General features: G+C 40.9%; 1 protein-coding gene across 6 annotated transcripts; it reads left to right on the top strand.

Annotated features, from left to right (window-relative positions):
* The first annotated feature begins 558 nt into the window (after nucleotides 1–558).
* LOC111245026 (uncharacterized) lies at nucleotides 559–14,340 on the top strand. 6 transcript variants are annotated; one of them, XM_086981039.1, is made up of 7 exons: nucleotides 559–1,396; nucleotides 1,491–2,391; nucleotides 6,325–6,566; nucleotides 7,972–8,104; nucleotides 9,958–10,105; nucleotides 10,500–10,662; nucleotides 12,162–14,340. In XM_086981039.1, exons 2-7 carry the CDS (start codon nucleotides 2,227–2,229, stop codon nucleotides 12,361–12,363), a joined length of 1,053 nt encoding a protein of 350 aa, XP_086837165.1. In that variant the 5' UTR covers nucleotides 559–1,396; nucleotides 1,491–2,226; the 3' UTR covers nucleotides 12,364–14,340. The 6 variants fall into 6 exon arrangements, with proteins under 6 accessions (XP_086837165.1, XP_022648481.1, XP_086837166.1 ...); XM_086981040.1 differs by lacking the exons at nucleotides 559–1,396; nucleotides 1,491–2,391 and adding exons at nucleotides 5,214–5,954; nucleotides 11,080–11,157 and having other exon boundaries at nucleotides 6,303–6,566; nucleotides 12,162–12,298; XM_022792746.2 differs by lacking the exon at nucleotides 559–1,396 and having other exon boundaries at nucleotides 2,265–2,391; nucleotides 6,303–6,566.
* The last annotated feature ends 280 nt before the right edge of the window (nucleotides 14,341–14,620 follow it).

Genomic DNA, 14,620 nt, shown 5'->3' on the forward strand with positions numbered 1-14,620 from the left:
TAGGACAGCCGCAAAATAGACGAACAATGCCCTCAAGCGTTAGAAAATGTCAATACACCATTCGAGTATTGCTATAATTAGTAATATGAGTAAAATTGCCTACGAACTATTCATGCTGCAGATAGGCAGCTGAGCTATGCTATTGCCGATACAAAACACCATGAAAAACATTCTATGAATATTAAGATCGGCTGCTAACAGACGATAACATGACACTGTTAATGTTGGTAAACAAGATAAGACGGTATCCATGGCAATTAGAGCAAAAGCCGTATCGTTAATTGTAGTAAAAGTGATTTCAGGATTGATGATAGTGCTAGATTCTCAATGGATATATATACATCTATGCATAACATATAAAAGCGTTATGTTCGTGTGTGCATGCACGCCTAGCTGTATTACCGAACAAAACATTAGTGATGATAATTACACCTCCAAGAAAATCATTTACGGATCAAGATTATGGATCGCAGTCATACTGTGGCAGGCTAAATCCACTCCCTATTTCGTCTGCTGTATGATTGGTTATAAACATTAAGCCCAAACGTATTTTTCTTTCAAAAGGTCTGTCCACATTTAGCCACCGTCACGCCCGGTCCCTTTTTGACATCTAGCTTGCAGAAGCCCTGTATAGAACTGCCGAAAATACACGACGCAAGATAAAGCAGAGAAAGATAATGGTTCTACGACAACTAAGGAAGCGGAAAAAATCGACAGAACGATTCGGATATGACGAGAATATCTAAACTCGTAGTATACAGGAAAGAACGTTAGTATACAGTGTATTAAATAGGGAAAAAATAGTGGTAGAATGAAGCCGTCAACAAACCCAAACCGAAGATGGGCCTGTTGCATTTGTCAACATCGACAAATGCAACAGGCCCATATCTTATGAAACCATCAAGCCAGTTAAAGATGTGCCGTGGTATTGTCGCAAATGGACACCAATGATCAGGACGCGCTACTGATGACCAACGGCTATTATAGCTTGTCTCTTGTCAAGATTTATACGAAGAGCCCTGTCTACAGAGAAAAACATGTAGCAAAGCTCGTCGTGTGCGAGTGCCTACTGCTGTATATAAGAAAACATGCTTAAAATTTGGTGATGGGAATGGTGTTAAATCCGTATCAATATCTATGGTAAATATGAGTGAAGCATTGATAGAAAAGCAAAAAATCAAGTAACGAAGGATCGCAGCATAACACACCGCATCATGATCGACTACATTCGTTACTTAATAATAGTTTCGTATGAATTGAAACAATGAGACCATAAAATGACGCTGACATCGAAAGGCGAGAAAAAGATTAGCAGCAATGAATGCAATTGTACTGTCATCTCGAAGAAGATTGTTTTGCGAGCTAGGCGATAGACTGCGGAGTCGCAGTGAAAACGGTAAGAGAGCGACATTACACAGTATTATTCAACCGACAATACGATAGTGATTGAATTCGTTGCAAATTCAATTGTTATCGTTTGCCTATTCCAGCTCTACTATTCAATCAAGAAGAGTGCGTCAATCCACCTTATCTATGACCTGATCCTGACGCGCACCTCTTGAGACTGCCTACATGTCTTGATATACGTAGTCGTCTGGCAGAACATCATACATATTCATTGCCAGTGACGTAGATGCGTTAAATAGGACGACAACAAAAACCAGGCAAGCACCGGAGCTAAGGTCCACCTGCGCTCAATGGACCTTGGTTCCATGTTTCGACTTTTACATCCGGTATCGCCATTAAACACTCCATCAGCTTGGCTGGCTCTCAGCACGGAACGAACTGTGCGTCTATGCTCAGGTGTAAATCTGGACCACGTGTCGCTAAGATTAGCGGGCAAGTACGTTACTCACTAAGCTATTCCGGGATTTTATGGCCTAGTGGCTAGCAAATAAGGCCCGTAAGCCATCGGAGACGCTACTCAAGTAATATCCCATTCATTCAAACAACCCCGTATAGAATTTCTTACGGTAGCTAAGTGTATTTGACTTCTATAGTAAATGTGATTGCCGTAACAGGCATGCGTTCATTGGCTACTTCTAGTACCAGGCAAAAATTAATTATTTCTACTACAAAAAAGTAAATTTATCGTAGCGAACAATAGTGCGTCGTTCGAGGGAAGATCAGCAATGATCCAATCGGTATGCGTCAGACAAACCGCCACCAAAAAAATGAACTTTTTAGACCGTACCGAATCGACAGTCTGCCGTGTAGCTAAAACGTATGCGTTTTCAGAAGGAACAGAAGCAAGTATTAACGCATCGCAACAGAAAGTCCACGACAGCAAAAAAACAAACAGTGCGAACTTCAAAGTCGATTGTTGCCAGCCAAAGGTGCATTTCTAATGATAGCTCTGTTTCAAACGGGGTTCTAGTGAGGAAATTTAACGTGAGTAAACGTTCGGTGTCACAAATTATTTACATCTCACATAAGTAGATGTCACATGTCGTGAAGGTCAGACATATGCTCTCTGAGAACAATAAAATTCGGTGTTGTTTGCTGGTCAACTCTCGTTGATTTCTCTCTGACGGGAAGTTCATGTTCTGAGGATAGCGTCCAGTGAAAGAGACGTTATACCAGCTTTTTTCTTCCAGCAAGGTGGGCGCATAACTAAAAAGTTATATCTGCATGATCGACCAGGTGTTAAGCAAAGCAACCGTGGATACCTCAGGTGACCGTCGAATCATACGTCCTTTAACAAAATCGTGCATCGATTTGTACAAGTCAAATAGTGTAGGACCGGCTGCTTGAACATACGAGCACATGGTGGAATCAATACATAGCTGGCGAGCGGCCCAGATCTGAAACCTTTAGTATATAAGTAACGCTATTGAGTGAGAGCCAATAACAACAAGCCTCGATACAACAACGTCGATTCGCTTACTCCTGGAATCGCTTAAACGAAAAGCTTGTGAGTAGTTCGGAAGTTGAATTGGAGCTGTAATCGTGAGGAATGGTGGTTACGTTGAATGAACGAGACTTTCTCTGTTTGCGAAGCTGGGATAAAATGCTTCTGACATAATTACTATTCTTACATAATCGCTCTTCATAAATAAAATTTCGTAGCTCCGTAGCCTGAGTGCCGGTGGAATAGTGCAGATAACTCAGAGAGAGTTTTTATCGGATCACTCTGTTGGCAAGTATTCTACGGGCCTAGTGGGTATACTGATCCTGGCGGTCTGCGTTCTCGCCTAGTGATAAATGACGCCGCAGCTGATTGGCAGGCTGCTTCCGCTGCTTCTGCTTTTGCGGCGCGTGCTTCCCGCGTTCTTGCTTCACCGTCGCCCAATGCGCGTCATTTACAGAAGACCACCGCGCTGATGCTAGCAGGTCCAGCACACATCAGGAATCTTCCCTGTCCTGCTGTTGGTAGCCTCTGTTTCATGGCCGACTGCTAAGGCAACGACAGTGTACTCAGGTCGATATAGCATCGTACCGCCCTGAACGGTGCTCGGAGCCTAGGCGGCCAAACAACCAATTTGACCAAGAGCAGAAGCAGCTGCTGACGCTGGCACCAGCCTAAGAAGGAAACAAGCGGAGACCAAAAATGTAAATAAGAAGCAGCAGCAACGATAGTACGATACGATGTTAAATTTTTTTCTGCTTGGGATAGGGCATGGGGAAAAAGAAGAGAGCGGAGACGCCCGCTGCTCGCTGCGGCTGCCATCGCGGTGATTAGTGGTGACCATCAGTAACACTTGGTGGCCAGGGGACGAGGCGTATGCAATGGCGTAATTTTATTTTCCACTGCAAATGAACTAATGACATGAAAGCCCTATCTCTTTGAGCACGTGACAAGTTCGTTTTTGCATGACTTGACATCACTTGAAGTCTAGAAGAGAAAAAAGGCGAATTTCTGACTTGTAAAACGTACGTGGCATAGACGTGCGCGGGATCCGCATTACTGAAAATAGGCTCACCCGAAGACTGTGCATGCATTACAATTTGAAAGTTTATCTTACTATGTAATTAAGGGACAGTCAAAATGAGGTAAACATATTTGCGACGCTTAGTGAGTCTATTGGTCAAGTTTGGCCATCATTCTGAAATGCAGATTTTCTATTAAAGGAGAACATTGCTTCCCTTTTGCCAAGGAGTCAATTGTAGCTGAGTCTGTGCATATGAAGGCACAGCAGTAAGAATTAGTTAGCTTTACGAAGCAAAAATGAAAGTGTTACTTTAAATATTGTCGACATGGAGGCGCTATAAACGTACGCCATTGACCTTAAGTTCTAAATACCAAGACCAGCTCTCGTAACCGAACTGTTCTCTACTGGCAACTTATTCACATGATCAGCATCGATCTAACTCCACCAGAGTTTAGGTCGTGATGGAACCTATAATTTTATCTCATAGTTACGACTCGGACAGCGCAATCAATGTCATCATTTTTGTTAAGCTTATTACATCTGCTGCAATCACAATGAGATTTATGTACAAATCCAGCTACAAAGTAGCAAACGAAAGCACTAGTGGCAACGCATTTTTTATGTTCGGCTAACATGAAGACAAGCTGTTTTTTCCACTCGAGAACCGTCGTTAGGATAGCATTGTGTGAAGTCCGACGCGTTTTTTTCGCGAAGTTCTCATTAGCTTGCTATTATGCTCTCTTTGTGTTTGAAATCGAATATTGGCCTAAGATAATTAGTTTGTCACAATACCACTTTACCAACACGCCTCAGCTATGCACTAACGCGGTACGATATTTCTCGCAGTATAAGTGAAGTTAGCGGCTGCGGCGGGCTCGTCTGGCTGTTGATTAAATATTCCATATATGTAGTGCATTAAAAAAATAAAAGTTTACCTGTAAAAAGTATACGCATTGCCTCAATGAAAACTTGAAGCTCATTGATATTCTTACTCATACAGTTAGAAAAATGTCTTTTCTTTCGTTTAATCAGTATAAGTGTTAGTTGTTAGCCAGATCGTGACGCCCGACCAATTCGAATGATCCTTCACAAACAATAGTTCAGAACAGACGTAATTTATAGTTATAAAGCATTTCTAGCCAGTTTCCTTTTTACTAGCCTATCAGGTTTTTGTCAGGATATCGTCGTATAGGAAGCGGCGTTCTCCTGCGCGTTCCGAGACTCACTGATCTTTCGTATATGCATATACATATCATATGCTAAAGGCCATATCGCTGTTGACTGATATGAGGTAGGCATAATGCCGACGGTGATAAAATGGGAGCGTAGAGGTAAGCCGCGGCTCCATTCAGTTATCTACAGTTGAAAACTAATTTTGTTTTTATAGAGACAGGTAACTGCTTAAGACGGTAGTGATAGCAGATGCCTTTGTGAATGAAGTAATCGTGGTACGTGTTCGCTGCTGCTGCCAGCCAACTGAAGTTCCCATCATTATTCATCACTATTTATAGTAGTGGAAGCATCGCATAGGGAAGACAGCACAAGCTCTCCATTGGTCCGACTTCGAGTAGCGAAAGCACTCTAGGCCACAGTAGCTGCCAATTCGGTGTGGCGAAGTCTTTTTCGGTACATGTGAGGCACGTATCGGTCAGAAACATTAAGTCAGAAAAGGGCCGGCGAGAAGACGTAAGCCAGCGATATAAAGAAACGAGGAATGACTGACCGGTGTAATCTTTGCGACTAAGATCAGCTGGGCCGGAGTATCTTGGCATATAGCGGGATGGGTAAGGGTCGCTGACGGTCGTGCCGAGTGGGTCGATGTGTGTGCACCGTGTGGGCAGGAAAACATTGTTAGCAGATAAACAATAAAATGCCTGGTTCGGTGAACGAAAGATGACTCTGCCATGCGATGGCTTGCTTCGGTGACTCTTTGTCTTCGAACGGTCGTTTTGGCAGTCCGGTGACGTACTTCGATAGCGCAGCATTTTACATAAGACACACTTACTACAGCTCACAATTCAGAGTAGAACAGTCGCGACTGACGTTCAATGATCGATATGGTCAAAACAGTAGCATGAAATCGTACGTTTTCTCTACACTATGAATTTGCTTCGGCCAAAATAGCTTTCATGAAGAGTACACTCGCTGTAAACTGTGGCAGAAGTTCACTTCAGAATGGTTTTTGATGTTAGTGATAAACCAGTCAGAGTGTACAAGGATAGCTATATGTGGCGGATACGTTGTTTATGCGATTGAAGTTAGTGGAGTTAGTATGGAGATCGCGGAATGAATTCTATGTATTGCTCATACATAATAATTAGGTAAATAAAGAGGTACTCTATAGACGATCGGTATGAGGACCATGTGAGCATTATAGCTTGCTTCCGCGTAATTTCATCGAACTGCAGCATTCAGACCGTCTATTTGCAGATGTTTTGGCTTGTTCATAAAGTTAGGTGGAGATCAAGGAGTACAATATTTGGTGGCTAGACGCAAGGAGTGCGGCACATCGCACGTGCACCGACGAAATTCTGGCTTGGCACGTGAGGCTCGCATGTGCAAGATCGCAGGCGGCGAGGGTGTATCGATCGGGCGAATCATGGCGCCCAGCCCAGCCCCGAGGGACCATGAGCACCCGGGAGGATCCATTCTCAATGCCGCCCAAATCACCCCGCTGAGAAGACAATTATCCAGGTAAGGAGACATTGAAAGCACAATGATATTCCAAGCCACCATAAGAACTTGATTTCGTCTCTTGTCAATATTTTTGCGGGGGAAAGTGATTCTTACTTTGACGCACCCTTCATTTGTTATTTGCAAGCAATCATATCCTGTCTAATACCACTTTAAGCCTATTTAGCCACTCTACGAAGAGCCAATGCTTAGCGGCAATAGTGGACGTTTGCTTCTGCTACACTCAATTCTTTCATAGTTCTATTTCGTTCACGAGCGATTTCCTTGAGCCAAACGATGGTTTGCAGTGCGAACTGTAGGAGTGTGTTTGTGTGTAGACGTGAACACTCTGTTTTTCGTGCCGTTTATCCAACGTGAGTTATCCTAATCTGTGCGCTGCAGTATAATCTTTCGATTCTCAGTGTAAACGTGGTCTAGTAAAGCTCATTTTACGCTTACAAAGCGTTAAGTAAAAAGATAACAACACCCAACCGTATCTGAATCTTGATTTTTGCGCTTGAAAAATTCACTGTTGTCAATTGGGCGGAATTGGCATTATTGAACCAAAGCTAAATGCGTGCATTAAGACGCGTGACAATACTTTCCGCTGGGTTATTATTTCCGCGAAACGATATCAACACTGTGTCTTGCGCTTTGCTATGTCAAAATTGCCGCGTCACTAAGGTGGAATACACGCAGCACAAACACGCAAAGATTCAGATCCATCCGTGCACGGTTGTGTTTCACACTATATATAGTTGAAGTGCTATATATGTATGCTAAAGACCCAATGACCCTTGACAAATGATCACCATATCACATCGAAGCAAAGCTCCATAATTATAATTTTTCTTAGGGTATTAGACGTTTCTATGGATCCCGTATTAGAAGTTAGCAAGTAAACGAACGTCGCAGATATGACCACATAAGACTTTCACAGGACTCTTTCTCAATATGCGACATTACGATGTCGTCGGACACAACTGGTACCATAAAATATTAAGCATTTCCAATAAGTAGCATTGTTCCGATTTTGTTACTGCTAGTGGTAATTAAACTTAGTAATCGGTAATTGTGAATCAACTATCAACTTACAACAACTGTCGAATTCATTGAGTTCCGCTGGCCCACTCGCGGCCTGCCGGTCCTTGTCTGGCCTTACGTTTGCCTACCTGTTTACTGTTCTTGCGGCTGTGAAGTGTCGTTATCGGTTATTGTGACTGTAGCTCGTTACGATTGTTTGTGTCTGTATTGTCCTTGGGTGTCTTGTGGCTACTCATTATTTGTTCCCGTGTCCTGCGGTGTCCCGCCGCGTTGTATTACTGCTGTTGCGACCTCAATCGCTTAACGCTACTTTGGACGTTTTGTTCGTCGCTTCACTCGATCGGCCGCCGCTTATTCCGTGTGTGACGCCGATGAACAAAAGCGTTGGCAGGTGCTCTTCGCTCGACACCAAATTCCACCGATCGCACAAACACCTTCTGGGACTCGAAGTTGAAGAGCTACGCGAGCTGAACAGGCCACCAGGCCCCGACCGACTCGTCTTCGACAAGGATGAGGTGAGTGCTGCTGCTGCTGCTTAGATGATGGTGGACATTCATTTACAAGCGTACAGCAACGATGTACCTGACTCGTAGTTTTTCTTATAGAACCGCGCAGTGAAGTGGCTGACCAGTCCGTACTGTAAGTAGTGCTCAACTGTTGATTGCGGTAACAACAGCAAGAATTTGAGCGTTAGATCGTGAGCAACAAAGATGGAGCGACATATCGTAGATGAAGCATGTAAAGCCAGTTAGCGCGAAATAGGCCATGTCTAGTTCTGAGATTTCTATAGATGTGCCAGCCTGCTAGTACAACATGGATTACACATGGGGTGAACAACTGCCAAATTTCACCTGAACTAACATTTATATCTAGTAGATAGTCATGATAAGAAAAAGCAACATCAAATAGTTTTTGTGAGGTTTACCGACGAATATATTCAGGTAAGTTCATCTACGTGACGTTAAGATGACAGCCTTTCGATTACGGTGACCGGTTTGTGTGCAACTTGCTAAAGTGGAAATTCTTCAGCCCGATTATCTTCCGTAGAACGCTTTATTATTGTTATATGGTACTTTGTTAGGCTATATTGATTTTATCCTCAGGTGTGCTTGCGATAAACCGATTTCCTGTAAGGATATATTTACACGAAATCTGCTCCCAATGAGACATGATTATTACCTTTACTCTGACGTACTGTTTTATAGGCCCAATAATTAGGTTTCTACATATAAAAACAAAAGGCTATTGACAATTGGACTATTTTAACACGTAACCTATCCTATTCCCTGTAAAGATTCAAAGGCATGTTTTTCATTGGATGTGCGGGAATTAAAAAATAGGCATTTACGTTATACACTCTAAGATCAGTCATTTAGAACATGAAATGCGACGCTAAAAAAGATTTCAACCCGAATCTTCGTTTCCATGACGATCAAAATTGTACTTCTGCCTCAGTTTGGTGATACTCAGTAATTTCAGTTTCACAAAGTTCGATCGCTTTAGTGAAATTTAATATATTAGTTGAGTTTCGAAGATATCGCAGTTATCAGCAGCAACAGAAGGTTTGCTGCTGCCAGGCGTGACGTTGCTCTCTGTGCCCGACTGCCCAGTGGCCATATTGCGTACAGTTCGATAGCGGGGTCGCCCACACACTTCTTTGGCTTGTATATGTGTACTTAGAAGCAACATAATTCTACATATAAAAACAGTGACAGTCTGGTGGAAAAAAAGAAAGAAAAATTCAATTTGACAACATATTGACACACGTTGTTACTTTGTGCGAATGATCCTTGTTGAACTAAGATATCTTTATACGATATAGGTGTTGCGAAATAGTGGGCACCACTAATATGCATTTACATACAGCGACTATTGTGTGCCATTAGCACAACTAGGGGGCGGAGTTGCTCCTTGTCAGTATCGTCGATGTTGCCTAGCATTAACAAACACAAATCGTTTTTTCAACTCGAGCTATGATCTGCCATTTAAGACAGCTTGAATTGCGGAAGAACATTACTTAAAAATCAATTATTCAGCAATACACAATAGCCACGAACAACGACACATTCATCCGTACTCTAGAACTAATATTTTAGTGTCAAAAACCTAAAGAAAACGGTATGTATATTTGTCGTTAATGAGCTTTTACCTTTTGCTAGTGTATAATAAAATATACTGATATCAAAAGTAAATAAATTCCGCGAACTCGTTTCATTGAGCAGATCTCACAAATATCGATAGTCCTTCTTTCATTTGCTGAGTAAGACATTCGCGGTAACTACGCGATCCAATGCATTACTATATGGCGTCTATAAATAAATTATTTTCTTTATTAATACAATAGTGGATTTTTCACAATCATTTTCAGAACGGTCTGGATGGCGGAGGCGGAATAAACTCTGACGAGCTTCGATTGGACATGGACCGTTCGCTGGCAGCTGAGGCTTCTTCGGGCGCAGGCACTCATTCCTGGATGGATATGAACCTCTATTCAACGAAAAATGCGATTTCACAAGGTTAAATAGATTAATAAAATAATTAACATAGAATCATACCCCCCTCAATAACACGAACTGTAAACAGGCAAGTGCAGTCCAGATATCAAACGATGTTGATATTAATTTCGTTCAAGCTGAATTTACGTTTTTTTTTATGCACATAAAGATTTGCATAAACAGGCATAAATGAATTAAAAAAGAAAACAGAAGCTAGCTATGACCTGGCGCGCGAATATAGGTTACATAAATGTCTCTAATTCTAATTTCGCTCGCGTGCTCACCTAATAGCCACCCTTACTTTACACCAGGGATATATGACCAAATTTCTGATAGAGACATGCGCCCTCGTTTCTAGACGATCATCCAAACTGATAGAATCCAAAGATAACGTTTGTCACTATTGGCAATTTAGGCCTGCTGACCCTGGCGCTGCTCACATCAAATGCATCTCAGCTCCGAAGCATCCTGCAAAACGGTCCTAGGGCCAACCGTTTCTATCTCATTTGCCTCTCTGCTGTCGGCACGGCTCTTACTCTCCAAGTCACTGTGGGCATTCTTCTCATCATCAAAGGAAGGTGCACTCTTCTTCTAGTATTAATATATTCTGCAAATTTATCTGCTCAGCCATAGCTAGCGTAGAGACGCGCCGATGGCTTCCGAAAGGCTTCAGTCACTCAGTTATATCATACATAGTTGCCTGACTAACGAAACAGAAGGTGATTAGTTAGAAAAATAGAGCATACTTTTCAAAGTAGCAATATTATAGGCTACATATTTAGAAAACAAAAATTGAGCCGATAGTAATTTTTTTTATAGAAAATCCAAGACGAAATCTTAAAAAGCTTGCAAGGCTATATTCATTTAGTAGGGTCAAGGTGTTGGCTCATACATTCATATATTACGTATAATACAATGACCCCATTCGCTTCCATACATTTGAGAAAACGTATGCATGTAGATTAACTGTTTGTCCCACCTGCTTTTTTTCTCAGACAAATTTGTGAAGAGAAGGGCAAAAAAGCCAAAACCCTCTGCGAAGTTTAACTAACACTTGCAGCTATATAACGAAGGTAAAACATTATAGATTATTTACAGTAAGATCTCTTAATAAGGCAGATTTAAGCTAAGGAAGCCCTTGATAGCAGTGAGGAATTGCAGCATTTCGACTTTTGACAGTACAAAACATTGCGTAGACATACAGAACCTAAACAAGAGGCTGGAATTGGCAACTGTGCGAACGAGTAAATTCCAGATGTTCTAGCTAGGACCACTTAACGCTCTTCCAATTATCCTGATATTTGATTTTCTGTATTATTGGGAACTCCAGCTGTTTCTTTTAGTTTCTCATATTCACCAAAATCATATACAACTGACCGCCACAGTTCGTTCGGGTGAACACTTTTCGCGTCGTGCATTCAAAATCTGCGTGCCATTATATGTTAACGCTTCAGCAATATATTGAGCACTTGATTTTCAATCTCTAGTAGTTTCTATCGCTACACATTTCTCGTCGTGCACTCTCGCAGTTTATAGTTGTCTTCATTACCCTAAATCGGTAGATCGACCTAGATCGACGCTGTCGTCAGAATTATGCAGCCTACATTTTAAACAATCCTTACCTTCGTTTTACAGTCACAGTGTCAATTTTCCGAAATTTTATTCCCACTTCCTTTGCCTTTCTCCAAATGATTTACCTTGTATATGACGTTGAGCAAAGGGATAAAAGGCGGATCTGGATTAGTCTCTGGCCATTTCTACGAATGCGTTGAAGTGAATAAAGCGCGTGAGTGTTAGTGTCCAATGTTTTTCAGAATTGCGATGTGTAACGAGCATTTATTCAAAAGAATTCCGTTGTTTTGAACCAATTAGCTTCTGCTTTGTTATTTAAACACATAAATTTAGCATAGCAGGTTTGTCGCATAGTAATTCTTTCAACAAGTTAACAGTCGAATTTAGGAGAAAAATAATCTTTAGCTGGAATATATTCAGTAGAAGGTAACGGCCCGCAACAGGTCTTTTAGAATGGAATATTAACATATTAGTCTCATAAATTTCAATTCTTTTTAACTTGTAGATTCAACATTAATCGTGCAGTACAACAAAGACCAGCAGAGTTGGTGAATAACCTTGTTCTCACCGGTGTTTTCCTTGTCGCTGTGGCAAATATCTTTCTGACGGCTTTCGTCAGCTCGGGCGAAACGATCGGAAGACCATTTGAAGTGGAAAATGTCACCGTATCGACGCAGTCACGAGAGTCAGCAGAAGACTTTAGGTAGCTTTTCTTTCAATAAAATATTTAATTTTCTTTAATTCTTATAGAAAAGGCATTTTGATATAGTATAGATTTTATGCTAGTTGAGTTTATTATGGCAAATCATTTAGATGGTGTCATATACCAGAAGTTCCGAAGTTTGCATTTCAGCATTGAGAGACACCTGATTTAAACTGCCATGATATAACAATGTGTAAATATTCAGCACTGCCAAATACAGTATAGTTTCAACCGATCAACCATAATGTGATTAAGGAATCGCTGTGCTCATAGAGAAAAGTTAGAATAGGTTTTACAATACATCTTAACACCTCGTGCTGGCTGTTGCTGCTGGTTCGCCAATTGCGTAATTATTCATTTTCCAGTCATGCTCGATACCAGATATTAGTGGGCTTAGAGAGTGCTTGCGGTCTGATGTCCTTATCGGATATCAAGACAGTCATAGACAATCAACGTAAATCCAATTCGTATTAAGTTGTGTGGCTTGACTAAAACGTAATTTAAGATAATGTATCTCCTGAATCAGAACAAATTTGAGTAACCACTCATTTCGATGGAATAAGAGTAACAAACCACACATATGGCATTTATTTAGACGTTGACCACTAAAGTTTATTTAGTATGTATTGAAAAAAAAAAAAAATATTAATGATTTCGTTAATGTTACGTCGCTACGCTGACGCGAGTAGCCCTTACAGGGCGACATACCTACAGAGGGCGCCTCCAAAATCTTAGAAAAAAGAGAGTGGTGAAAATCAGTAAGAACCTGCTTGCTTACAAGAGCATAGAGCGCCATGACACCATTATTGGCAACTATCTAATTATGAAATTTATATCAAATTGAAGTAACTTCATCCCCTTAAGGGCAGACGTAACCTTGAAAAGTTAATGATCGTGTGAGAACTATCTCTTCGACTAAGAAATTAAAGCGCGATCGTAGAAGAAACCATTCCTATCACAACTCAGTTAATTAATAATAAATAGCAGTAATATCGCATGCTGTTTGGTAGGAAATATGATATAGTGAACTCTAACTTTGCAAACATTTTCCACTAGCTTAGCTTTTTCTTTAGTTTCGATCGAAATATGATCTATAACCCTCCGCCATTGGAATGATATATATATTTCACCGCTGTAAAAGCCTGCGTGATACAAGAGTCTACAATATCGAAACGCAACTTAGACATGTTGAGATTTGATAATTTTTTCTATAGAGAGGTTGTCAAAGTTTTGAAAATATGATAATCTATTTTTGATTTTGATCCTCGGTCAAATCACACTGCACTCATTTGCCCAACCATTCTACTTTATTGATTCGATCAATAGTGATAGACGATTAGGTGGACGAGTATGGTGTTTATAGGTATATTTAACCTGTCACGGTGGCGGCGTAGTGAGTAGCACAGTAGGGACGCGTAGCGGTCTGGGTTCGAAACGTGGAAACACTTTGTTTCCTCTTGGGAATGTCTAACAATGAACGAACGTGTGTGATAACACCCGCGCACTAAGAAATAACTCAATTTCTCATTATTAGCCTTCATAAGGTGTCTTCGAGAAAAGTTATATGATCGTGTTCAAAATTCACATACCAGAACTATTTGAACCAATGGCTCAGAGTGTTTTTAACAATAAAACGATCATCGAATACGAGGTTTATAAGGCGAGCTGTTTCCTGTGCTGTAAGTCTAAGATAAGATGGAGCTTACCATTCGAATTTTCTAAGTTCCCATCTGTCATTACAACTCAACTGTGAAAAGCCAGCGTAACGACATTCAGTTCGTAAACGGTCTTAGCTTTCAAAAAGTACTAGCGCATCACAACTACAAAAAAACAATGTCGCGAAATATCTTACCGATATATAACAGCGTCATTTTGAAATATGAGCAAATGCTGGTCTAATATAATTGTATATAATAACAATGAATTTACAACGTTCAATATTTCAGCATTGAAATAAAAGTTTCTTTCCATTATAGTTGAAGATCTAGAATTATTTGTACAAACCCAAAGTCGCAATGTTTTTGCTTGGTATTATGTCTATATGTATGTGTATAGCAACAGGCTTTACCCGAAATTAACATTAATTCACCCTTTCTTGTTGGAATTCGAAAAAAAATTACTCCCAAGTATGTTACTACGTGTTACGCAAGCACGTGAACGATGCAAGGGCTGTTGACCAGAATTATTGACAAACGTTATTTTTTTCTAAGGGTTAAATACTCGAGGGTAAATAACTCGAGGGAGCCAAGTGGACCATAAAA

Source organism: Varroa destructor, unplaced genomic scaffold (genome assembly GCF_002443255.2).
Source record: "Varroa destructor unplaced genomic scaffold, Vdes_3.0 BEIS01000002.1, whole genome shotgun sequence".
NCBI classification, from domain to species: Eukaryota; Metazoa; Arthropoda; class Arachnida; order Mesostigmata; family Varroidae; genus Varroa; species Varroa destructor.

Coding starts and splice junctions, on each gene's coding strand:
- LOC111245026 (XM_022792744.2), top strand. CDS start 5,782: ATGGCTTGCTTCGGTGACTCTTTGTCTTCGAACGGTCGTTTTGGCAGT. Junction 5,955..6,302: donor CAAAACAGTAGCATGAAATC/GTACGTTTTCTC, acceptor GTCTATTTGCAG/ATGTTTTGGCTTGTTCATAA. Junction 8,105..9,957: donor TCGTCTTCGACAAGGATGAG/GTGAGTGCTGCT, acceptor AATCATTTTCAG/AACGGTCTGGATGGCGGAGG.